Raw genomic sequence first — 26,560 nt, forward strand, 5'->3', positions numbered from 1 at the left:
ACCTTGAGCCTGTCCATAATTTCAAAGGGTGCCTTGAGATTGTCCTTAATTTTAAAGGGTGCCTTGAGATTGTCCTTAATTTTAAAGGGTGCCTTGAGCCTGTCCATAATTTTAAAGGGTGCCTTGAGATTGTCCTTAATTTTAAAGGGTGCCTTGAGCCTGTCCATAATTTTAAAGGGTGCCTTAAGATTGTCCTTAATTTTAAAGGGTGCCTTGAGATTGTCCTTAACTTTAAAGGATGCCTTGAGCCTGTCCATAATTTTAAAGGATGCCTTGACCCTGTCCATAATTTCAAAGGGTGCCTTGAGATTGTCCTTAACTTTAAAGGGTGCATTGAGCCTGTCCATAATTTTAAAGGGTGCCTTGACTGAAAAAAAAGGTTGAGAAACATAGCTGTAAAGTACTATGAGATCCGGCATTGCCTTCTTATAACGGAAGGCATTTCCACATCCCCACTTCCAGTGCAAACCCCAAATACGAGGCGCTCTGTCTTCGCCTAAACAGGAAAGTCTTATGACCGGATGGGACCAGGAATGGCCAATATTTAGGTCAACTTTCCGCTGTTTTTCAGAATAAATGGCGGAACATTGGAGGGATTCCATCACTTCATAGACAAGAAAAACTTGATATTACTTTATCATCCGGGAAGAGTGTGAAGCTGATAAAAGGGAACTGCCTATCCCAGTAACAAAAGGAGATTGTCCCTTCGCTACAAATCCTTAATTACAATAAAAAGCACAGAGGAGGGGGATCCGATGTTCTGCTCCGGCACAGTGAGGGTCTCCAGGAGCTGAAGGGTCCCTTTGATCAAGAAAATCCAATTATTTGTGTATATACATTTCCCACATAGTGATTACTTCATTAATTGTCCCGCCTTTATCACCTCCCTTTCCACCCCCTGTAATAATCACTTCTTTTATCCACACCAACAAACACTCCGTAGGAGCTTTTGTAGATTCAAAGGATTTGCTCCAGCTTGTGAAAGAGCTGCTGTGCTTTGATGATTGGGCAGCTGGGAACTTCAAAGGGACAGCGTCGGCCTGTGACTGGCTGGCGGCCCAGCAAAGTCCTTATCACATTCTTGGAGGTGCTCCCGCCGCCGTCAGTCAAGGAGGGGAGCCGGGAGGGGGCGCAACCTGCCCGCTGACAAACAGCCCCGGCACACGGGACCCTGTGGGTGGGTGGGGAGGAGGACAATACTCCATGCGGCTGGGGCTCAGCGCTGCCCACCCTTATCACACCGACACACGAGCGGGACCATGGCGGCGGTGGCTGTACTCAGGAACGACTCTCTGCATGCATTCCTACAGGTACGTGTGCCCGGGAGCGACACTAAACTTCAGCCCGGAGATAGGAAACTTTATCCGGGATAGAGCGCCCTGCGCCGATCATAGAGAGCACTGCTAGGAGGACAGGTGGCCGAGACACTGGAGGACCGGAGAGGATACAGGATATATACCTAGAAGAAGTACTCAGAGTAGGGAGCAACTGGAGTACCAGGGATCCGGAGGAGAGAAGATACGGGATATATACTTAGAATATACAGGCATACCCCACTTTTAAGTACACATTGGGGTTTATTTACTAAAGTTGGAAAGTGCAAAATCAGGCTCACTTCTGCATTGAAACCAATGAGTTTCCAGGTTTTATTACCAAAGCTTAATTGAACAAGCTGTGGTTAGAAGCTGATTGGTTTCTATGCAGAAGTGAGTCTGATTTTGCACTTTCCAGCTTTAGTAAATAAACCCCATTGTGTACTTAAAAGTGGGGTATGCTTGTAAAAGTACTCAGAGTAGGGAGCAACCTTTCGTTCCAGGGATCAGGAGTAGAGAAGATACAGGATATATATCTACAATAAGAAGTACTCAGAATAAGGAGCAACCTTTAGTATCAGGAGGAGAGAAGATACAAGATATATACCTAGAATAAGAAGTACAAAGAGTAGGGAGCGATTGGAGTACCAGGGGTCCGGAGGAGAGAAGATACAGAATATATACCTAGAATATAAAAGTACTCAGAGAAGGGATCAACCTTTAGTACCAGGGATCCGGAGGAGAGAAGATACAGGATATATATCTACAATAAGAAGTACTCAGAATAGGGGGCAACCTTTAGTACCAGGTATCAGGAGGAGAGAAGATACAAGATATATACCTAGAATAAGAAGTACTCAAAGTAGGGAGTGATTGGAGTACCAGGGGTCCGGTAGGAGAGAAGATACAGAATATATACCTAGAATAAGAAGAAGTACCAGGGATCAGGAGGAGAGAAGATATATATATACCTAGAATATAAAAGTACTCAGAGTAGGGAGCAACCTTTAGTACCAGGGATCAGGAGTACAGAATATAGAGGATATATATCTAGAATAAGAAGAAGGACCAGGGATCAGGAGGAGAGAAGATACTGGATATATACCTAGAATAAGAAGTACTCAGAGTAGGGAGCAGCATAAGTACCAGGGATCCAGAGGAGAGAAGATACAGGATATATACCTAGAATAAGAACTACTCAGAGTATGGAGCAACCTTTAGTACCAGGGATCAGGAGGAGAGAAGAGAGAAGATATATACCTAGAATAAGAAGTACTTAGAGTAGGGAGCAACAAAAGTACCAGGGATCAGGAGGAGAGAAGATACAGGATATATACCTAGAATATAAAAGTACTCAGAGTAGGGAGCAACTGGAGTACCAGGGATCCGGAGGAGAGAAGATACAGGATATATACCTAGAATAAGAAGTATTCAGAGTAGATAGAGACTGGAGTACCAGGGATCAGGAGGAGAGAAGATACAGGATATATACCTAGAATAAGAAGTACTCAGAGTAGGGAGCTACCTTTAGTACCAGGGATCAGGAGGAGAGAAGATAAAGGATATATACCTAGAAACCAGAGTAGGGAACAAGTGGCGTACTAGGGAGCAGGGGAAAGAGAAGCTATGGGATATACACCTACATTCATTATAAGTACTCAGAGCAGGGATCAATAAAAGTCCTCAGGATCAAATAGAATAGTTATTCCAGGATGTGCAATAATAGTCAAAGGTATGGATAGGATGATGATAGGTAGGATGACAGGTGTAATCACAGGTACTCAGAGCCAGGGAGCAATACAAGTACTATGGATCGGGGAGAAGAAAAGTTCCAGGATGTACACCTATAAAAAAGTACTCAGAGCAGGGAGCAATAAAAGTACTAGTGATCAGATGGGAGAGGAGTTACAGGATGTACACTAATAATAATAATACGTGTATTCAAAACTAGGGAGCTACAAAATTACTGGGGATCTGGAGGAGGAGAACACCTATAGATGTACACCTAGAATACTAATAATAACTACTCAAAGCTAGGGAGCAACAGAAGTATTTGGGAGCAGGAGAAAGGGAAGCCAGAGGATGTACACCTATAATAATAAGTACTCAGAGCAAGGAGCATCAAAAGTACCATGGATCAGGTAGAAGAGAAGCTATGGGTAATAATAATAACAGGTACCCAGAGTTAGGGAGCAGCAGAAGTTCTAGGGACCAGTTAGAAGAGAAGCTAGAGGGTGTACACCTGTAATAATAAAAAATCAAGGCTAGGGAGCAAACAAAGTACTATGTATCAAGTAGATGGGTAATTCCAAGATATACAATACTCAGAGCCGGGGAGCAACTAAAGTACTAGGCATCAAGTAAAAGAGTAATTCCAGGATGTTCACCTGTAACAGGACCCAGAGCTAGGGAGCAATACAAGTACCATGGCTCTGGTAGAATGGGTAATTCTAGGATGTACACCAATAGCCACAGGTCTTCAGAGCCAGGGAGCAACAAAAGTACAAGGGTTCGGGTAGAAGAAAAGCTATAGGATGCACACCTATAATAATAATACATTTTCAGAGCTAGGGAAAAACAAAATTACTTTGTATCAGGTAGAAGCGGAGTTCTTGGAGGGGCACCTGTAGTAATAAGTATTCAGAGCTTGGCAATAAAAGTACTATGAATCCTTTAAAATGAGAAATTTCAGGATGTACACCAAAAGTACTAGGGTTCAGGTAAAAGAGAAGCTATAGGATCCACACCTAGGTTAATAATAAGCATTCAGAACTGCAGAGAAACAAAAGTACTTTGGATCAGGTAGAAGAGGAGTTCCTGGGTGGTGCACCTGTAGTGATAAGCACTCAGAGCTTGGCAATACAAGTGCAATAGATCAGGTAAAAGAGTAGCTGCAGGATGTGCACCTATAGCCACAGGTACTCAGAGCTAAGGAACAATAAAAATAGCACTAAGAATCCAGTAGAAGAGAATCTATAGGATGTTCACCCTTTATAAATACTCAGATCTTGGAGATAAAAGTACTATGGGTCAGGTAGAAGAGAGGTTATAGGATGTGCACCCTTAATAACAGGTACTCAGATCTAGTGAACAACAAAGGTATTATGGGTCAGGTAGAAAATAAAGCACAGGATGTGAACTCCTAATAATAAGTACTCAGATCTTGGCAGTACAAGTATGGATCAGGCAAAAGAGTAGTTCCAGGATGTTCACCAATAGCCACAGGTACTCAGAGATAAGGAGAGTAAAAGTACAGTGGATCAGGTAGAAGAAAAGCTCTAGGATTTGCACCTATAGTCACAGGTACTCAGAGGTAAGGAGCGATAGTACTATGGGACAGGTAAAAGAGAAGCTTCAAGAGCTGCACCCATAGCTACAGGCACTCATAGCTGGTGATTAATAAAAATATTATGGGACATGTAGAGGAGTAGTTCCAAGATGTGGAGGAAATTGTAGCTGGTGATAAAAATGTTATGAGAGATCTAGAAGAGAAGCTCCAGCAGGCGCACCAATAGTCACAAGTTCTCAGAGTTAAAGAACCATAGTACTATGGGACATGTAGAAGAGTAGCTCCAGGAGGTGCACCAAAAGTCACATGTACTCATAGCTGGTGGTGAGTAATAACAGTGCTATAGGACAGCTAGAAGATTAGCTCCAGCATGTGCACCAGGAGTCACAGTTAGTCCTAGTTGGTGATTAATAAGAGTATAATGGGACAAGTAAAGAAGTAGCCTCGGGGTGTGCTCCAATAGTCAGAGGTGCTCAGAGCTAGGAAGCAATAAAAGTTCTGTGGATTCTGGAGAGGTTTATCGAGAGGGTGCAGCAAGAGTCAGGTGATCAGCAATACAGTACAGTACAATAATTAGAAAAATGACTCCAGGCTGTGCACAGATGTAAAATAACAGTGAAATAGGTCATTTAGTAACTCTGGTATGTGCAGTGAAAATCACAGTACAAGCACTCTAAGACAACTAGGGCAGTGACCTCAGGATGTGTGCCACTGATCACAGGTGGTAGATGGTTCAGTAGATTTGGGATCTGCAACATAAATCATAGGTTGCTTTTGTAAGTTTGCAGTGCCAGTACTTTGAAACCAATGTCAGAATATCCCTAAATATTAGAGAAGTCTGTTTTGTAATCCTAACATGCTCTGATAACAGTAGTGCTTTCAGATGAGCAGACCCAGTACTGTTGGACAGGTAGATGTGCAGATTACACCTTTAAGGTGACAGTTACTAATGGGACTTCAAGAAAGGGAGAAGAATGTAACTTTACTGCAGTCCATCACAGGCAGTTCTAGCTATTGAGAAATAAAGGTATGTATTGTAATTTCAGTATAAACTCAACAATTACTGATAAGGTTTTATTACTACTTCACTGTCTGCGAGTCTTGTAAGGTCTGCTCTCAGCTGGAGAGTGTTGTGGTGCAATGACACAGGTTGTCTTTCATCTTCTGAATGCACACTAGATATACCAGATGGTGCGGAAGTTAGATCACAACGTTCCCACAAAATATTCCTCATAATCAACGTGCTATGAACATTTGTGTGGTTTTTTTTTATTTTATTTTTTTATATATATATATTTGTTGAGATAACTATGTATTTATTATTTATTTATTTATTTATAAGGTAGCTTACATTTCTAAAGCTATGCTTAATTTATATGGGAACATAGGAATATTTTGATACATTCTGTAGGTATAAATTATCCCAGTTTGAGAGCCTGTTTTTTTATTTCTTTATTAGGAAACAATTTCTGCAATATTAGAAGAAGTAAAAACAATACTTGTTCACGTCCTAACTTAAATACATGAGAAATAAATATTGCAGGGCTGGACAAATCTACAACTAAAAATATTAATACTGTGAATTGCTCACAACCACATTTATTGATGATTTCAAAAAGGCCATTGTTTTTAGTTTACCTAATTATTGTGTATTTGCTGCATCTGTTAATTTAACAGAAATATATTAAATGAAATGTATAAGAATATAGTGTCAGACAAAACACTTTAAAATGTTTTAGCACAATGGGATTTATCTTACTAAAAAGTCTATTATGCGGTGAACCTAAACACTCCAGATGAAGATAAATAAAGATGTGTTGCTGAACTGATTGTAAAATAAATATCACATTATCTATAGTGCTCCACTATATTGAGACTCCTAAAACAAAGTTGTTTACTTCTGCTCTAGTAAATTATCCTGCCTAAAATTCAAAGATCCATTGTGTTTAATTACAGGATAGAACCCCCAGCGCCTCCCCGGATGTGGGTAAACATTCTCCTTTGGCTCTTCTGGCAGCTACATGTAGTCGCATTGGTCAACCAGGTGGTGGTCATGAGTTTCTCCAGGTTCCTTACGATCCGGCTATTGCTTCTCCATCCAGGATTTTCCATCCATGGACTAATGACATCTCTACACACTCTCCAGGTGGAATTCAGCCACACACCAGTATTGGACTCAGCAGCCCAAAAAATCAGCTCTCCGCTCACATCCAGACTTCATTCGTAACTCACGAGCTGCCCCTGACTCCCCCAGCTGACCCCTCTTACCCTTATGAATTTTCTCCGGTGAAGATGTTACCGTCTCCCATGACGGCTTTTCAGCCTTCTAACTGCCAGTCAGCCTATGTACCTACTGTTCCGTATGCTTCTGCTCCCATTGCTTCCGCAATTCACGGCTTTGTTCCGAGTCATTCCAATTTACTACACCAGCAGCCAAGACAGCTGTCCCCTAATCCAGCAGAAGACATCCCTTGGTGGAGCATTCAGCAGTCCGCCCCAGTTCCTCACCCAACCCCAATTCCTCATCCTCATCACCGCTTTCCTCTTCAGAGAAGTATAGTGCTCGGACACACGGACTTTGCACAGTACCAGACTCAGATTGCAGCTCTTCTGCAGACCAAATCTCCCCTGGCCACGGCCAGGAGATGCAGAAGGTGCAGATGTCCGAACTGTCAATCTTCCAGTGGTCCTGATGAGCCCGGGAAGAAGAAACAACACATCTGTCACATCCCAGGCTGTGGCAAAGTTTATGGCAAAACCTCACACTTAAAGGCTCATTTAAGGTGGCATTCTGGGGAAAGACCTTTCATCTGTAACTGGTTGTTCTGTGGCAAAAGTTTCACCAGGTCCGATGAGTTACAAAGGCACTTACGGACCCACACTGGCGAGAAACGCTTTGTCTGCTCCGAATGTGGGAAAAGGTTCATGAGAAGTGATCACTTGGCCAAACACGTGAAAACACATCAGAACAAGAAGATAAAAGGGATTGAGAGGACAGTAAAACAAGAGCACAACCGAGACCGCTAAGGGAAGCCCTGTTGGCTTTTACTATAGTGCAATGTATACTTGAATCTGGACTCCCCAGAACACTGATCAAACTTTTATATATATAAATATTAAAGCACAATACTTGTCAGACACAGGTGACAAAGGATTCTTCAATTTTGCTTTCTACAGTTGGATCTTTACATTGGTCCTGTGGATTTGTATGTTTCTGTTATTCTGTAATCAAACATAAATTGATATGTGACTCGGAAGCATATTTTTCCCTAAAAGCTACAGTACTTCCAGCAGACTCTTTTATATGTTTATTAGACTTTAGCATTTTTCCCCTTCCATTGAAGCATGCATTATTGACTCTGTAAATGGGACATAAAACACTTTCAATAAACAATAACGTATTTTTTCTGTTGGATTCGAGCCAAATTGGCTTTGTCTGAATTTTAGTTTAACTGTGACGTGCCTAATCTTATGAAAGAGGTATTTTTTACCGCTTTCTCAAACACACTTTTCAGTTATCCACATTTTGGATTCCATTATATCTAAACATTTTCAATTATGCCAGTTTTAGATATTTGGTTGACTATATGTCTTTGCAGATACTGTGCAGGTGTCAAAGTGTTTGGCAATGTTCACAAAGGGTGGCTTAGCGAAAAAGTGATTTTAATTCAGCCCAATGTGAGTTTTCTTCTGTTTCATCAGGTTAATGGAAATATCCATCTTATTGTGCTGCTTAAGTGATCTTAAACCCAAAAACAAAAATGTATTATACATGCATACCCCACTTTTAAGTACATAATGGGGTTTATTTACTAAAGCTGGAAAGTGCAAAATAAGGCTCACTTCTGCATAGAAACCAATGAGCTTCCAGGTTTTATTACCAAAGCGTAATTGAACAAGTTGGGGTTAGAAGCTCATTGGTTTCTATGTAGAAGTGAGCCTGATTTTGCAGCTTTCCAGCTTTAGTAAATAAACCCCATTGTGTACTTAAAAGTGGGGTATGCCTGTATTGCAGCTTAACAGTTCTTAGATGTAATGGCTACATTCGTTCTTCTTTTTTTCTTTTACTTTTTTGCTTTTATTTTCACCTGGCGATCTGGTCACTAAATGTGCTTTAACAGTGAGGAATGTTTTTAAGCTCTTTTGCGTTGAAAAAAGCACATGAAAAACTCAAGAAAAATGCTTCCTTTTAAAATCAATGAATGTGTTCACATTAATGTGATGCACTCTTGTTGCGGTGAAAAAATCCTGCTAGCAGCCTTTTCGGAGAATGTTTGTGTTAAGGTTAAAAAAACTGCACTAATAAAGCACCTTCCTATTGAAAGCAATGGAAAATGCGACGACGCACTCACGATGAGTCTTTAGTGTGGTTTTTGAGTCACAGGTTGTTTAAAAAAGCGCTCCGCGAAAGCAGTAAAATCATGACAAAATTGCAGCAAAAAATGCAGCATGTCCATTTTTGCAGCAGATCAATGTGAAAGTAGCCTTGGGGGGGGGGGGAATTTACTAAAACTGGAGAACACAGAATCTGGTGCAGCTGTGCATAGTAACCAATCAGCTTCTAAGTTCAGCTTGTTCAGTTAAAGTGATTGTAAAGGATAATTTTTTTTTTTTTAAATAACAAACATATCATACTTACCTTAACTATGCAGCTCGTTTTGCACAGAGTGACCCCGAATATCCTCTTCTGGGGTCCCCCGGGGGCTCTCACGGCTCCTCACCGCATCAGATAACCCCCTAGGAGAAGTTCTCTCCCGAGAGGGTTACCTTGTGGGTGCGCACCTGAGTCCAGCATTTGCGTCCATAGACACAAATGCCAGACTCGGCCCCGGAGCCAGCATCATTGGATTTGATTGACAGAAGCAGGAGCCAATGGCTGCGCTGCTATCAATCTATCCAATCAAAAGCCAGGACCCTGTGGATAGAGGGACAGCATGTCCCCGACGAAGAGATGAAGGGGTTCAGGTAAAGTAAAATAGGGGGGAACTGGGGGGCAGGTGGCTGCCAGGTGTTTTTCACTTTAATGCATAGGATGCATTAAGGTTAAAAAACACAAGCCTTTACAACCCCTGTAAGCTTTGACGATGAAACCTGAAAGCTGATTGGTTTCTATGCAGAGCTGCCCCAGAATTTGCACGCTCCAGTTTTAGTAAATCCCCCCTAAGTCTGTTATTTTTCAACTTCTTTTAACAGAACAATCTGAAATTAGCAGTTAGAGGGTTGGGACAAAGCATTTAACACTGGCAGGGGTGCTTACAATGGTCAGCTTTTATTAATTTATGTAAAACCTTTAACCCAAAATAAGTAAACTGCTGCTGTAACTGCTTAAAAAAGTGTTATCGGGAGTTTGGTTTTAGTTTATTAATCAAGTCCATCTAAATCTGCTAGTATAAGGCCCCATACACACTATTAGAATTTTTGTCTTCAGATTTACCAAAACCATATAATACGAGGTCAAACCTTAGGAGTTTCAATGTGTATGCAATCAGGCAGGCCCTTGCACTACATAGTTTTGGTAAAGACAAAAATCTGCAGAAAATCTAATAGTGTGTATGGGGTCTAACACTACCCTTTCCCCAGACTGACAATGCTGTTGTCCAAAGGTGTCTCCGTTGCTCCTCCATCCAGATTGGAGACACCCTAAGACATCAAGTGAGAATAAAGGGGAAAAAAGCCTTAAAAAATATAATACAGCCACCACATTTAAGGACTGGCCAGCTGCAATATATTAGATTTTTGTTTTTGGGGTTAATACTGCTTTAAAGTTTTGCACTGTAATAAAACTGTTGCAGAGCTGGTGTCCACGGTTCAAAGCCCACTTAGGACACTATGGGGTTGATTTACTAAAGGCAAATAGACTGTGCTCTTTGAAAAGTGCAGTTGCACTCTGCAAGAACACTTGCTCCAGAGTTTACTAAATGAGCAGAAGCTCTGCTGGCTTCCGTCGTCCAATCATGTGCAAGCAAAAATGCTGTTTTGTTATTTTCCTTGCTCATGATTGGATATTGTGTGCAAAATGAAGCTTTACCCCATTTACTAAGCTCTGGAGCAACTGCACTTTGCACAGTCTATTTGCCTTTAATAAATCCACCCTTTTGGGCACATTTGCAGGTTCTTCACCTGTTTGTGTGGCTTTCCTCCAACAATACAAAAACATAATAAAGGACTAATTGGCATCCACCAACAATTAGCTCAGTTTATTTGCATGAAGGCATTAGAGTTAAGGTGTAGATACGGATGTGGTTCAATCTTCTCTGTAAATATTCCATTACTGTTTAAGTTAATAAAATTTGTTTTTGTAATTCTGTTAAGCTGGCCAAGTCTGCCTCATTGTTCCTTTTATATTTTTCTTGTTGCTGCAGCTGTGTATATACACATTTGTGAAAATATAACTGGCTTTGTTTAGTGAATATATCTATATTTCTTTATACAGAACATGATTAGATGACTTGCTTCATCATGGCTGCACATCTTGACTTTTTCCTTTAAACAGACAGGGAATGTTATTTTATGTTGTCCATCTTTTAGGCTTTGTATATGCCATCAAAAGCACGCGTGTAGTTTCCGTGTCTTGCATGTAGGGCAACCCATTCATTTCAATGGGCTGCTTTACGCACAAGAAATTCTAAAAATAAGTTCTTGACCCTTTCGAGAAACCGCGCCGCACCTTGTTGGTGCACATGAAAATGCGTGTTTGCTGATGTGTGGGGTGCCATTAGTAATTAGTGGCACCGCCGTACATCTGCAAAGGGGCAGTGTGTTTCTGTGCGTTGTGGGAAATTGCGCAATTTTGTGTTTGTTCCCACAATGAACAAGTGTAAACTTTGGGGGTTATTTACTAAAGGCAAATTCACTTTCCACTACAAGTGCACTGCGAGTGCAGTTGCTGTAGATCTGAGGGGGACATGCAAGGAAAATAAAAAACAGCATTTTAGCTTGCACACAATTGGATGATCGAATCAGCAGAGCTTCCCCTCATTTCAGATCTTCTGCTCAGATCTACAAAGACTGCACTTCAAAGAGCATTTGTAGTGCAGAGTGGATTTGCCTTTAGTAAATCAACCCCATAGTCCAGTGATGGCAAACCTTGGCACCCCAGATGTTTTGGAACTACATTTCCCATGATGCTCGTGCACTGTGCAGTGTAGCTGATCATCATGGGAAATTTAGTTCCAAAACATGCAGGATGCCAAGGTTCGCCATCACTGCCATAGTCTTTAGAGGCTTGTGATATTGTAAGGCAGGGCACTGACATAGGTTGTTGATACTCATCTGGTTATGTAGTGACATGACAGGCTTTTGAAGTCCTCATTGGGGGAGATTTACTAAAACGGGTGCACACAGAATCCAGTTCAGCTATACATTGCAACCAATCAGCTTCTAACTTCAGCTTGTTCAATTAAGCTATGACAATAAAACCTGGAAGCTGATTGGTTACTATGCACAGCTGCACCAGATTCTGTGTCCACCAGTTTTAGTAAATCACCCCCATTGCGGCTAATGCAAATGTTTCACTTGTTGCCATTTTGGTGTGACTTTATAGCTCTATAGACCTAAGTACAGTTTATGAAATACTTGCATGGAGACATTGGGGGGTTATTTACTAAAGGAAAATCGCTGTAGATCCGAGGGGGACATGCAAGGAAAATATAAAACAGCATTTTAGCTTGCACGTGATTGGATGATAAAATCAGCAGAGCTTCCACTTATTTCAGATCTACCCCTTAGATTTAGAGTGACTGCACTTCCAAGTGCACTTTCAGTGCCTTTCGTAAATAACCCCAATTATTCTCTGGGTTGATTTACTAAAGACAAATAGACTGTGCACTTTAAAAAGAGCAGTTGCCCTCTGCCAGCGCAGTTGTTCCAGAGCTTAGTAAATGAGGTAAAGCTTCAGTTTGTAAAGAATATCCAATCACATGCAAGGAAAATGATGATAAAACAGCATTTTTGCTTGCACGTGATTGGATGATGCAGAGCTTCTGCTCATTTATTAAAGGGGTTGTAAAGGTAAATGTTTTTTCACCTTAATGCATTCTATGCATTAAGGTGAAAAAACATCTCACACTGCCCGCGCCCCCAGTCCCCCCGTTTTACTTACCTGACCCCTCGAAAATCCCGCGCTCGCCCCCGCCGTCCTCTTCGCCGCTCAGCCTGGCCGCTGATTGGCTGGAGTGGATGGATTGAAAGCAGCGCAGCCATTGGCTCGCGCTGCTGTCAATCACATCCAATGACGCAGCGCGCCGGGGGGCGGGGCCTTGTGATACAGCGAGCGGCTATAGCCGCCGGCTGTATCACGGGAGCGCGCCCGCAGTGCTTCTCACCAATGCGAGGGAGCTCGCATTAACGTGAGAAGCACCTGCGGGAGGAAGCAGAGACAGCCGCCGAGGGACCCCAGAAGAGCAGGTTCGGGGCCACTCTGTGCAAAACGAGCTGCACAGTGGAGGTAAGTATGACATGTTTGTTATTTTAAAAAAATAAAAATTTTTACTTTACAACCCCTTTAATCTCTGGAGCAGATGCACTTGCAGAGTGCAGCCTATTTGTCTTTAGTGAATAGTTCTAACATGACAGCAAGCACAGAACATTTCCTATTGGATGCAGTCTACATTTTACAAACTTGTGCTTTCATAACAGAACAAAATAAATGCCATTTATAAACATTTTTGCAATTCATTGGTCCGTACAATCCATTTTCAGAAACAGGGGTGTGCTATGAAGAAATAGGCATGTAGGACAGAGACAACAAAAAGATCTGGGCCCTGGTGCCAACTTACAACCAGGGCCACGCAATGACCTGCTATGAAGCTATTCAAAATTAATAAAAATAGGTCATGTTTCTTACTTTACAATAAAGTTTCACTAAACTCTGGCAAAAAAAGAAGATAGTTCTATTCAAGTATGTATTCTTAAAGTCGTTGTAAACCCTTTTTTGTAAACAACAAGCATGTTATAGTTAACTGCTGTGCTCAACGGTTTTTGCACAGAGAAGCCCCAATCCTCCCCTTTTCGGGTCCCCCTCTGCTGAGTCCCCACCATAGCAAGCCGATTGCTATGGGGGGCACTATGACGGCTCGCTCCATAGTCAGCTCAGCTCCACCCCCTCGCTTCCTCCTCACTGATTGTGATTGACAGCAGTGGGAGCCAATGACTGCAGCTGCTGTCTCAGCCTATGAGGAGAGGGTGAGAGCTGAGGGAGCCGCTACTCTCATGCACATCGATGGATCAAGATTGGGCTCAGGTAAGAAAAAGGGGGTCTGGGGGGAGGGGTGATGCTCTCAGAAGGTTTTTTTTGCTTAATGCAGAGGATGCATTAAGATATAAAAAAAAACTTCAGCCTTTAGAACAATTTTAAATAAAAAAACGATTGTATTATGCTCTATATTGGAGCATAGGAAGATGTTATTCATATACCTTCTATTGTTTTCTTCTAGATCTATAACAGCTGAATATCGGATGCTTAGGATTATAACATCATCTGGGCACCAACCCTCCTTACATGCGTAATACCCCTGCAGTGGTTACTACAGCTGGTGAGTGGGGAACCACAAGGGGGAGCACTGAAAGTCACCTGGATATTTTCCTGTGTTCACTACAATAGGAAGTCACTGAGCACTTTATAATTACCAAAGACTTTGGTTTTGGTTTTGCTAGCATTGCATGGTTTTGGACGTTATAATATGGATTTGGTTCATTTATTTATCTCACATTTGCATATATTTTATCATTTATCTACTCATTTTTCATGTGATATACTTTATGCTATTTTTTATGCGATTTATTGGTGTTACTTCTGGCACTATATGAATATCACGTCTTATTATCACATTGTTAATATTTGGTATGTCACATGGTACATTTATGACACATGTACATTGTAGCAACTAAGAAGTTTAGCACTCTGTAAGGCGACTTAGTATTTTCTTTGTCGCTTTTCAGACTTTAGTCTATCACATTTATTTGGTTTAGCCACATCACTATTTACTATATTTAATTGATAGGTCTGTCATTTCTCACTATATAGGGAGTGCCGGATTACTCTCTTTTTTATATATTTTTTTATTCTTACACTTTCTGTCTGATGGCCCATTGCATTTGGGGCAGTGCAGAAGTTCCAGTATCTAAGTAAACAATTTCAAATTGCGTATACACCCATATACAGCCTGCCATTGATTTGTACAGGCACAAGGGCAGATGTATTCCAGAAAGTAAATGCTGCACAAATCATCTGCCCTTACACAAGATGGCTACAGCTAGAAATGCTAGGAGGGGTGTTTTTCAAGTAATTTTTCAACAAAATAAAACATGGAGAGAAAAATAGATGGATATGTTTGCTTTGAATATTAACACTTCGCGCCTAAGGGTAAAGCTAATCTTAATGCCTAAGTACAATTTTTCAAACCTGACATGTGTTAGTGAAACCATACATATCATCACAACTACCGTGTGCATCCAGGTGGATTATACCGTGTTTTTTGTTGTTTTTTTTGGACAAATTGGGCTTTCATTTGGTGGTGAATTGTTATGGATATCTCGTATTTTTTGTATATTATCAAAGGAAAACTGTCCCAAAATGATAAAAAAAAAATCAAAAAAATCAAATTTAGCTGTATATTACTTGGCACTACTATAATCTTCCACCAAAAAACATCCCAAATTAAATTCTCCTGCTCCTGACGATCACACCGATACCATGTAAGTGTATGTTGTTGTTTGTACCAGTAGTACAGCCCAAAATCAATAGTGCGCATTTTGCTTTTTGTTTTATCCTACCTAAAACACACTGACATTGTGTCAGGAACCATGAATCAGACGGAGACAGAAAATGTAGTTAAAAATCACACCTTTTAATATAATGTTAAAAGTAGTACAAATAGTAAACAGTAGCCAAAGCAGGGAGTCAGAACATGCCAGTAAATCAGTAAGCCAGAGATCCGCGTAGTCAGAGGCAGCAGACAGGATCAGGAACCAGAAGGGACATCAGCCAAGCAAGTCTTCAAAAGGAACACAGCAGAGAGTCTCCAGATATGTTTGAACAAGGCGTGGAAGGAATGAACCAGGCAGTTTAAGCAGCCAGAAGGGGCTGGCTGTAAGCTGGACTCATGAGTAGGAAATGATCACCAGGTGAACCACTGTGGAATGATGAGTGCTGGCAATTAAAGTGGTAATAAACCCGCTGACACTTTTTTTTTAAACCTGTAAGGCAAAAGGCATAATGAGCTAGTATGCACTGCATACTAGCTCATTATGAAAAACTTACCTTTAGAACGAGGCGTTGGTATCTCACCTGGTCCACGCCGAGGTAGCTGACATGTTGCCTCGGCTTGTCTTCCGGGTATCGCGGCTCCAGTTCTATGAGTGGCTGGAGCTGCGATGTCACTCCTGCACATGCGCGCGGGATAGTTCTTTCCGGCAAAGTCCTTCATCTGCCGGGCTTACAGCCGAGAATCCCCTGTGCGCATACGCCGCTGCAGTCAGCGGCTCATTGCCAGGGGGAATATCTACTAAACCGTACAGATTTAGGAGATTTTTTTTTTACCTACAGGTAAGCCTTATTATAGGCTTACCTGTAGGTAAAAGTAAACATTTTGACTATGCAACCACTTTAACCGCCAGTTGAGCAACCTGAGTACTGAGAAGGGAGGGCAGAAAGCCCAGCCCTGACACATTGATACTAATTAGAAAAAAAATCCTGTTAAAAAAAATACTGACCCTGACCTTGACCCAAACAATAACTGACCTAGAGCAAACCTTGATCTAGGTATTTTTTTTTGTATTTTTTTTTTTTTCCTTTGCAAGGAGAGAGAGATACAAGGTATCAGGTGACTCGGAATTGGGAGTTCCCGGTCCTGATCATTAGTACGGGGCTCGTGGCTCCAGCTAAAACTCTGATCTGTGTGCTGTACAGTGTGCTCTCTGCACAAAGGGAGGTGCGCAAATATGCGGCCCAACCAAAAAAAGCCCAGTCCAGTGGGACCACATATTTGTACCTTCATAATACCTTCATAAGTCAGTGTGCCAAAAGACATCGTCCTGTTTACATCGAGAGCTGTGCAACTGATGCTATTCTGACCACATGCGTTACCGTGTCTGCTATTTCATCATGGACTGCAAGTTGGAACAAAGAGGCGGCATGCGCAGTGGTTTTCTGACGACCATCATGCACAAGTTGCTGAATGGTTTCAACATTTTCAAGGGGTTGATGTCATTGAAGGTCTTCCTGATCTCTCGTCGTCTTCCAGTGATGTCATTACGCTCTTGAAGAACGCGTACCACTCAACATGTCAAATGTCTCTGTGGCAGATTTGCCCAGTTTCACGCAGAATTTCACATTTGGTCACATTTCACTCTTTGTTCTAACTTGCTGTCCATGATGAAATATCAGACCTTAACGCACGTAATCAGAATAGCACTAGTTGTACAGCTCTGTCCTGATGTACACAGGACAATGTCTTTTGGCACACTGACTTATAAAGGTCAGTGCTTCCTGTGACAGTGCGTGCAGCCTTGTGCTGCCATCTGTTGGTGTGTTATAAACTAGTCTTGAAACTTTTTGATACCACCTCTATCCTTCATTACCTCCTGACGATTCTTCAGTTTTTAGAGCTGTGAAAGTTTGACTGACAATTCACCCTACACCCAAATCAATTGTATATCGTATTTTGAGACAGAGTTTTCATTTGATGTTATTTAACTGCTTCAGCCCCGGAAGATTTTACCCTCTTCTTGACCAGAGCACTTTTTACGATTCGGCACTGCGTCAATTTAACTGACAATTGCACAGTCATGTGACGTGGCTCCCAAACAAAATTGTCCTTTTTTTCCCACAAATAGAGCTTTCTTTTGGTGGTATTTGATCACCCCTGCGGTTTTTATTTTTTGCGCTATAAACAAAGAAAGACAATTTTGAAAAAAAAACGCATTATTTTTTACATTTTGCTATAATAAATATCCCCCAAAAATATATAAAAAAATATTTTTTTTCCTCACTTTAGGTCGACACGTATTCTTCTACATATTTTTGTTAAAAAAAATTGACGTCTTTTTTTTCCCACAAATAGGGTTTTCTTTTGGTGGTATTTGATTACCCTGCAGTTTTTATTTTTTGCGCTATAAACAAAGAAAGAGCAACAATTTTGAAAAGAAAAAAAACACATTATTTTTTACATTTTGCTATAATAAATATCCCCCAAAAATATATTAAAAAAACTTTTTTTTCCTCACTTTAGGTTGATACGTATTCTTCTACATATTTTTGATTAAAAAAAAATCGCAATAAACGTTTATTGATTGGTTTGCGCAAAAGTTATAGCGCTTACAAAATAGGGGATAGTTTTATGGCATTTTTATACTTTTTTTTTTACTAGCAATGGTGGCGATCTGCGATTTTTATCGTGACTGTGATATTATGCTGGACACAACGGACATTTTTGACAAATTTTTGGGACCATTGTCATTTATACAGCAATCAGTGCTATACAAATGCACTGATTCCTGTGTAAATGACACTGGCAGTGAAGGGGTTAACCACTAGGGAGAAGGGGAAGGGTTAAGTGTGTCCTGGGGTGTGTTTCTAACTTCGGGGGGCGTGGCTACATGTGACTCATCACTGATCTCTGCTCCCAATCACAGGGAGCAGAGATCAGTGACACTGTCACTAGGCAGAATGGGGAGATGCTTGTTTACATTAGCATCTCCCCGTAAGACGATCGTGGGTATCCCCTCGGCGATTGAGTCCGCGGGACCCCTGACCTGACTCACAGAGGTCCCGGCTGGTGCGCACCACCAGCGGCACGTGATGGCAAGGCAGAAAATTTAAAGGGACGTACCTGTACGCCCATTTGCCTGTCCGTGCCATTCTTCCGACGTACATCGGCGTGCACCAGTCGGGAACGGGTTAAAGCCGAAATAAAGTCATTTTAAAGGATCACCTTTTATTTAAAGAGAATAAAAAAAAAACTTAACTGCTCTGTGCAATGGTTTTCAGCTCCCAGCTCCCCCCACCGATTGCCTACATAGGAAGCTTCTTGCTTTTAGGTAAAAAAAAATATCTGCTTTTAGAACCATTTTAAACCTTTGATCCCTTCACTGGAGCTAAGGGGCCAAGCCCCACCCCTAAAAAACAATCCCACACCATAATCCCCCTTCACCAAATTATTTGGACCAGTGCACAAAGCAAGGTCTATAAAGACATAGATGAGCGAGTTTGGTGTGGAGGAACTTGACTGTCCTGCACAGAGCCCTGGTCTCAACCTGACAGAACACCTTTGGGGTGAATTAGAGTGGAGACTGAGAGCCAGGCCTTCTTGTCCACATCAGTGCCTGACCTCACAAATGCGCTTCTGGAAGAATAGTCAAACATTCCTATAGACACACTTCTAAATCTTGTGGAGAGCCTTCCCAGAAGAGTTGAAGCTGTTATAGCTGCAAAGGTTGGGCCAACTCAATATTGAACCCTACGGACTAAGACTGGGATGCCATTAAAGTTCATGTGTGTGTACAGGCAGGCGTCACAATAATTTTGGTAATAGTGCACATGGGAGTTTTATCCCACTTTATTGTAGCAAAACAATGAATATATTATTATTTTTTTTCTTAAAATAACAAACAGGCCATAATTAACTGCTCTGTGCAAGGGTTTTGCACAGAGCAGCCCCGATCCTCCTTTTCTGGGACATGTATGAACATTTACGGGCACTGGACATGCTACACACACCCAAAAAATTTATCAAAGTATGCAGGGCAGGTGTAGCATGTCCAGTGCTTCTACCCCACTGCCATGACCCACCGTCCCACTTGCTAGCTATTCTAAGCTCCTAAAATGAATCCAGGAGTTGCTTTGTATATAATTAAATCTTGAGCAACTGCTGTCAAAAAAGATCTGTTTAGCAATACTGATCAGACAGGAAATGGAGAGATACAACGTGACATTGCTACTTTTGTATCTACTATGTGTCATTCTTCTGCAGACCAAAGGGATAAGCCTTGATCTGCAGACACTGTTCATTAAAGGATAAGTTCACTTTTTGTACCATGTTACATGTTAAACCCGTATTCAGGGTGCCAGCTGCCCCCCCCCCCCCCCACCCAGGGTCCCAATAAAAAAAAAAAGTAAAAAAAAATGGACATTGTTTTACCTGCAAAAAGATGCATTTATTTATTTATTAAACGTGAACTTATTCTTTAAAGTAACCTGACAAAAACATTTTTTTATTTAATTTGTCTATTTAACCCCTTATTAACCCTTGATTTTCCCTAATCAGCCCTAATCAACTCATTCTTCCCCTTCTCTATTTTCTAGCCGATTGTTTATGTTATTTTATTTTTTTTCTATTTTGTTAACCATTTATATTTAAAGATTTTTTTCATTCTATTTGTTTTTTGTTTTTTTTGGAACATGTTTAATAAAATAAAAAGTACAAAATTGAAAAAAAAAAAAAAACATTATTTCATTTGAGAGTAACTTTGCAATGCTTTATACAAGAATCATAAGTTTAGTGTAATTTAAAAAAAATGACAAATTACAGAATAAAATGAATACTTTTAATCTAAAATATAAAAAAAATTTAAACAAACAATTATCAAAAAATAGAAAAGTGCACTTTTTTTTAAATCAAATACTTTTTATTAAATTTAAAGTTTTTGCTCCCAAAGACAGATACGCATGGATGCAGCCCCATGGAAAAAATTCCAGCACAGTGGGCTGCATATATGTGTACCGTCGGTACGAAGGGGTTAACCCGCGATGCTGCTAGTATATTTGGAAGGTATATTTACTGTTTTTACCTTTTTCGCCAGGTTATTTCCTGGTTTCTAAGATTAGGCAAATTATGTCATACATTCCAGGAGTCTTCAGGAGAGGAAGAGTAGCTTTCTCAGCTAAGTGCACCCACCTGCCTGCATGCCTGAGCTAAGGGCAGATGGTTTCCGAGCAGTAATTCTACCTGATTCATCTGCCCTTATTCAAGATGGCCATGGCCTGAAATGCTAGGGGGTGTTTGCAAAGTGGATTTCTCAGCAAAATAAAGCATGGAGACATGAATGGATTGGGTATTTGCTTTGAATATTAAAAATGAATTAAATAGGGCTTTTGGTTTGTGGCGCTCAGATGCATTGTAGTTTCACTTTGAAAACTACTCTCTACATCTAGTATGCACAGTTGGTTAGACCTATCTCTATACAAAATTACCTCGGTAATCATATTTTTTTACTAACTGACCAATAACTTTAGAGTTGGTTTATTTTCTCATTGACAGTCACACTTTTACAAATCTGTGCCAATGTATCATTATGAGGTCAATAAACTATAGTGTCACTCGAGGGTAGTCCACGCGTGCCCATCAAAATCAGGTCCTCACACAGCTCCTGACTTGTAATCACTGACTAAGTATCTGTGTGCATGAAACATGTCTCTGCTCCTGTGCAATTGATTTTATGAATCAATAAAAAAAAAGCCACTTTGTAATATGTTGGTGCGCTGTTATTCATTTTTCCTATAACAGTCATTATAAGGCAATGTTTGCACACACCCAATTTTACCTACCTTCCTTACCGTGACACTAAATGATATGCTTATTCTACAAAAATAATCCATACATATCCACTACTTAATGACCCTGTAATCTGCTTATTTAACCTCTAATTTTCCTCCTCACTTCTGTTTGTTAGGAAGGAGCAGTGCACACTCTCCTGTGCACTGCTTTATGCACACTACTAATCCCATAGTCCATAGCCCTAGTCAATCTCAGAGGGTGGCTACGTTCCTACATACAGTGGGACTATGGAGAAGCAGCAAAAAAAAAAAAGTGGAGATTTGGAGAAGGCTGACAGCAGTGGCGTCGCTAGGGGGTGGCTTTTGGGGCTATTGCCTCGAATCTGGGGCTCATAGCCCCAAGTCTCTGCAGGGGTCCCCAAGGGGAGGGGAGGGTCTCTGGGGACCCTGATGTAAGTGGGGGACTCTCTGGGGACCCTGATGCAAGGGGGAGGCTCTCTGGGGACCCCGATTTTAAAGGAAGAGGTTCTCTGGGGACCCTGGTTTAGGGGGGAGGCTCTCTGGGGACCCTGATTTAAGGGGGGCCTCTCTGGGAACTCTGATGTAAGTGTGGGGGCTCTCTGGGGATCCCAATGTAAGGAGGAGGCTCTCTGAGGACCCTGATGTAAGGGGGAGGCTCTCTGGGGACCCAGATGAAAGGGGGATTCTCTGGGGACCCTGATGTAAGGGGGGTTCTCTGGGGACCCTGATGTAAGTGGGGGCTCTCTGGGGACCCTGATGTAAGTAAGGGCTCTCTGAGGACCCTGATGTAAGTGGTAGCTCTCTGGGGATATATATACACACTCACACGTATATTACTGTATATACATGTGTATACCCACCCAAGCATATGAGGTTTTTTACTACGCTGCTATGGGCTCTAGCCCCAGATCTTTTGTAGACCTAGCAATGCCGCTGACTGACAGCAAAGAAAGGATTTTTTTTTTATGAGATAAGAATACATACTGTAAACCAAAGTGTAGCGTCACTTTATAGCAGAATTACATCTCAAGAATAATTAGTCTTAAAAACGTTCCCTCCCTCTTCCTAACACCTTTACTAACTGATCTGTAGAAAAAAAGACATGTATACTTAAAGCGGAAGTAAACCCATCCATAAAACAGTTTTATTTCTGGCACGTGCCGGAAATGTAACACTCCCATTGATTGTGGTCTCAACCAAACTGTCAAGCCATCCAATGGCTGGTGTTTAAACACTTGCCGACCAGCCGCCGCAGTTTTTACGGCAGCAGAATGGCATGGCTGGGTGAAATGAGGTTATGTTACGTCACTTCGCCATGTGGCCACTAGGGGTGCGCACACTCACGCACCCTCTGCTAGCCCCCGGAGCCGATGTGAGTGCCCAGCGGGCGAGAGGACCGCCGGGCTCCCGCGATCGCTCGTGACACACCAAGAACCGGGATCGGTTCTCTGAGGGGAGAAGAGACTGATCATGTGTTCATACAAAGTATGAACAGCGATCTGTCCTCTCCCCTAGACAGTCCCATCCCCCTTCAGTTAGAACACAGAGAGGGAACACAGTTAACCCCTTTATCACCCCCTAGTGTTAACCCTTTCCCTGCAAGTGACATTCATACAGTAATCAATGCATTTTTATAGCACTGGTCACTGTATAAATGCCAATGGTCCCAAAAATTTGTGTCAAAAGTCTCCGATGTGTCTGCCATAATGTCGCAGTCTTGATAAAAATTGCAGATCGTCGCCATTACTAGTAAAAAAAAAAATAATAATAAAAATGCTATAAATCTATCCCCTATTTTGTAGACTCTATAACTTTTGCGCAAACCAATCAATATATGCTTATTGCAATTTTTATTATGAAAAATATGTAGAAGAATACATATCAGCCTAAACTGAGAAAAAATTAGCTTTTTTAAAAAAAAAAAATGGGGATATTTATTATAGCAAAAAGTGTGTTTTTTTCTAAAATTTTCGCTCTTTTTTTGTTTATATCGCAAAAACTAAAAACCACAGAGATGACCAAATACCACCAAAAGAAAGCTCTATTTGTGGGAAAAAAACAAGGACAATTTTGTTTGGGTGCACGACCGCACAATTGTCAGTTAAAGTGACGCAGTGCCAAACCGCAAAAAAAATGGCCTGGTCATTCAGCAGCCAAATCATCCTGGGCTGTTAAACTGATCACATGTGCAGCATCATGGCAGTTGTAGATTATACAGAGGCAAAGATGGCAGCTTCCTTGGCTGAAAACAATAACACTTTAAAGTGGTTGTAAACCCCCCCCAAGACAAAGGCATAATGAGCTAGTATGCATCGCATACCAGCTCATTATAAAATAATTACCTTAGGCCCTGGTTCACACTGGAGTGTTTTGACATGACAATTGCCATCAATGGCACTGTCCTAATCGGTGTGACGCTGCATCCGCGGCTCTGCACCGATTTCAAAAAGTAGTTCCTGTACTACTTTTTGCGTTTTCGGGCTACAATTTACATTGACATCTGTGCAGAAACCTGCTGAATATGCAATTTAAGGGCATAAGTGCTCCATGTGTGGTTAGTTGCCAACGATTGTTTAAACTGATACAAAATACCAGAGTACCAACTTAATACAGGCAAAATATTACTTCCCAAGTTAAATTTTAATAAAAATGCAATTTTTTTAAATATTATATTTATGCATAGAGAAGGTCTCCTTCCAGGAAGAGTGCCTAGGGCAGTTGGCCCTTTTGCCCTTTGTAACTCCAGCCCTGGCTTCAGGATTGCTTTTCCTTTTCATATATAATTGACAGTTTTTATTGATTTTTATAACTGCAATACAAAAATGGAAAGCATGAACGAGAAAAAAAAAGATAATCAACCTTCTCCGGATAGCACATATGATGCCAGTAAATATCAGAGATGAGACATGGGGGCTGATTTACAAAGTGTTTGCGCCATGAGTTGCGGCGCACGCCGACGCGCAACGGCCGTTCTCGTATTCACAAAGCATTTGCGCCTGTAACACAGTGCAATTCTCCATTTACTATTAGCATGCCGGTGCACGGGTAGCCGCGATCTGTGCGCCACTGTAGACCTGGCACACGGCATCTTCAACTCAGAATTAAAAGAAGGTGAAAGTGCCAATATTATGGGGGTGATGTGGGGCGATGTGAGGAAGTATAGATATAACTGTCCAAGTAACAAATATGCCCAAAATAGAATGGAAAAGTAACTTTCTCTGAGCAAGCCTGCTGTGCCTTCAAATACACTTGGAACTGCGCTAGGTCAATTTATGCATCACACATGCGCAAGCGGCATTTGCGCCCATTCAAGTGCTTTGGTTTACTGCGCTGGCAAAATCTTAGTAAATGTCAAGCCGCGTAGATTCATTTGCATAAGTTGAACAGGCGCACTTCTCAACTTGACTTTTTTTTTGCTCTGGTTCACTTCTATGGGTTTTTTTTATGGCTATTTGCACACAGGTCATGTTAGCATTAAGAAAAAAAAATTAAGAAAAATAAATGCATGGGGGTCCCCCGAAATTCCATACCAGGCCCTTCAGGTCTGGTATGCATATTAAGGGGAACCCCGCACCCAAAAAAAAATGGCGTGGGGGTCTCCCTCAAAATCAATACCAGGCCCTTCAGGTCTGGCATGGTGCCGGACGAGAACACCGGAGCAAGAACAAGAGGATCGGAGGAAGAAGAAGATGGAGGAAGAAACCAAAGGATGAAGAAAGGAAGAAGGAAGAAGAGCCGAAGAAAGAAGATGAAAGAAGAAGACTTTAATAAAGGAATTGTCAAAAACTGTCTCTTTTCATTTTTAACACTTTTGTCACTTTTGTTTTTTGGTGAAATGGTAACGGAGTACTTTTGTACCCCGTTACCATTTCACACGGGGGGGCAGGATCTGGGGCTCTCCTTGTTAAAGGGGGCTTCCAGATTCCGATAAGCCCCCCACCTGCAGACCCCCACAACCACCGTCCAGGGTTGGGGGGATGAGGCCCTTGTCCTCATCAACATGGGGACAAGGTGCTTTGGGGGGGGACCCCAAAGCATCCTTCCAATGTTGAGGGCATGTGGCCTGGTACAGTTCAGGAGGAACTCTCAAACCCCCTTTTCGCACTCTCGCCCCCCCCTTTCCTGTGGCCTGCCAGGTTGCTCGGATAAGGGTCTGGTATGGATTTTGAGGGGGACCCCCACACCATTTTCTTCGGTGCGGGGTTCCCTTTAATATCCATACCAGACCTGAAGGGCCTGGTATGCTCTTAGAGGGGAACCCATGCTGTTTTTTTTATTATTAAAGTCGCCTGGCCTGGGGGCGACTTAAAGTCGTGTTGTAAGTCGCCTCAAGTCACGCTGTGATTCACACTCAAGTCGTGTCTAAGTTGCCTCCCAAAGTCGCGCTGGAAGTCATGTTGCCCCTGTGTGAATGGACTGTTAATGATACGGCGTGCACTATTATCAATTTGCGCCGGCATATTATGTGTTCCGCTTATGTGGGCGCCGGTTCATACGCTCACTTGATAATTTATCTGGCGCACAAATTGAGGTATGAACTGGCGCAGAGCATTCATCTTAGTAAATCAGCCCCTTGGTCTGTTAACATAAAAGGCTAGATTATATTCTCATAAAAAATAAGGGTATAATACTGAAACTATAACAAACTGAAACTGAAACATCTCAGTCATGCATACTTTATCACTATATTTAGTAACGTGTAATAGTGTGTCCTGGTTATCCATGAAGGTAAGAGGAAAAATTGATAAAAGTACAAATAATAAATATAGAAACAACCAGCTGGTCATCCCACTCCTGGGCTCTAAATGATTTCCCTGCTCGGGACAAAGGGAATCCTAAAAAATCAGGTAAGGTCTATCTGAAGGTAACAGCGTTCCCATACCGTCGTATGATGATCTACCCAATCAGCTAAATGGGCTGATAAGGACTCCATAACCTCCACATCCTTAATTCTAGCATAAAGATCAGATAGTGTTGGGGATTTCCGGTTTTTCCAGTTAAGGCCTATTAAACATCGGGCCACCATTAAAATATGTGTGGCCAGTTTTTTAGTTAACCCAGAAAGTTTAGAAGGGAGAAGCCCCAATAAAATAAACCCTAAGGGAGAAAGGTATATCCACCATGAAGAAGCTACCGGACCGAACACCAATAAGGCTGAAGAGATGGACAATGCCAATAAATGTGAAATAATGTGCCCCAGTCCTGGAGACATCTCCAGCAGTGATCCAAATGAATATACAGCATGTAGATGAGATGGTGTCATGTACTGAAAGAAAAGTACCTTATAACTGTTCTCTTTATAAAGCATGCATATAGAACTTTTGGCTGCATGAGACCATATGATTTTCCATTGTTCAGGGGATAATTTTTCTCCTAAATGTTCCAGGTGGCTTTTTCAATGAATAAGGATAGTGTAAAGATAGAATCCTGTTGAAGAATTAAACG

General features: G+C 41.5%; 1 protein-coding gene across 1 annotated transcript; it reads left to right on the plus strand.

The window, feature by feature from the left end:
• The first annotated feature begins 988 nt into the window (after positions 1-988).
• On the plus strand, positions 989-8,008 carry SP5 (Sp5 transcription factor). The gene is made up of 2 exons (XM_077447967.1): positions 989-1,310; positions 6,559-8,008. The coding sequence occupies exons 1-2, from the start codon at positions 1,260-1,262 to the stop codon at positions 7,627-7,629; spliced, it is 1,122 nt and encodes a 373-aa protein (XP_077304093.1). The 5' UTR covers positions 989-1,259; the 3' UTR covers positions 7,630-8,008.
• The last annotated feature ends 18,552 nt before the right edge of the window (positions 8,009-26,560 follow it).

This window comes from Lithobates pipiens, unplaced genomic scaffold (genome assembly GCF_037356315.1).
Source record: "Lithobates pipiens isolate NorthernLeopardFrog02 unplaced genomic scaffold, aLitPip1_a1.2 Scaffold_22, whole genome shotgun sequence".
In the NCBI taxonomy this organism is placed as follows: Eukaryota; Metazoa; Chordata; class Amphibia; order Anura; family Ranidae; genus Lithobates; species Lithobates pipiens.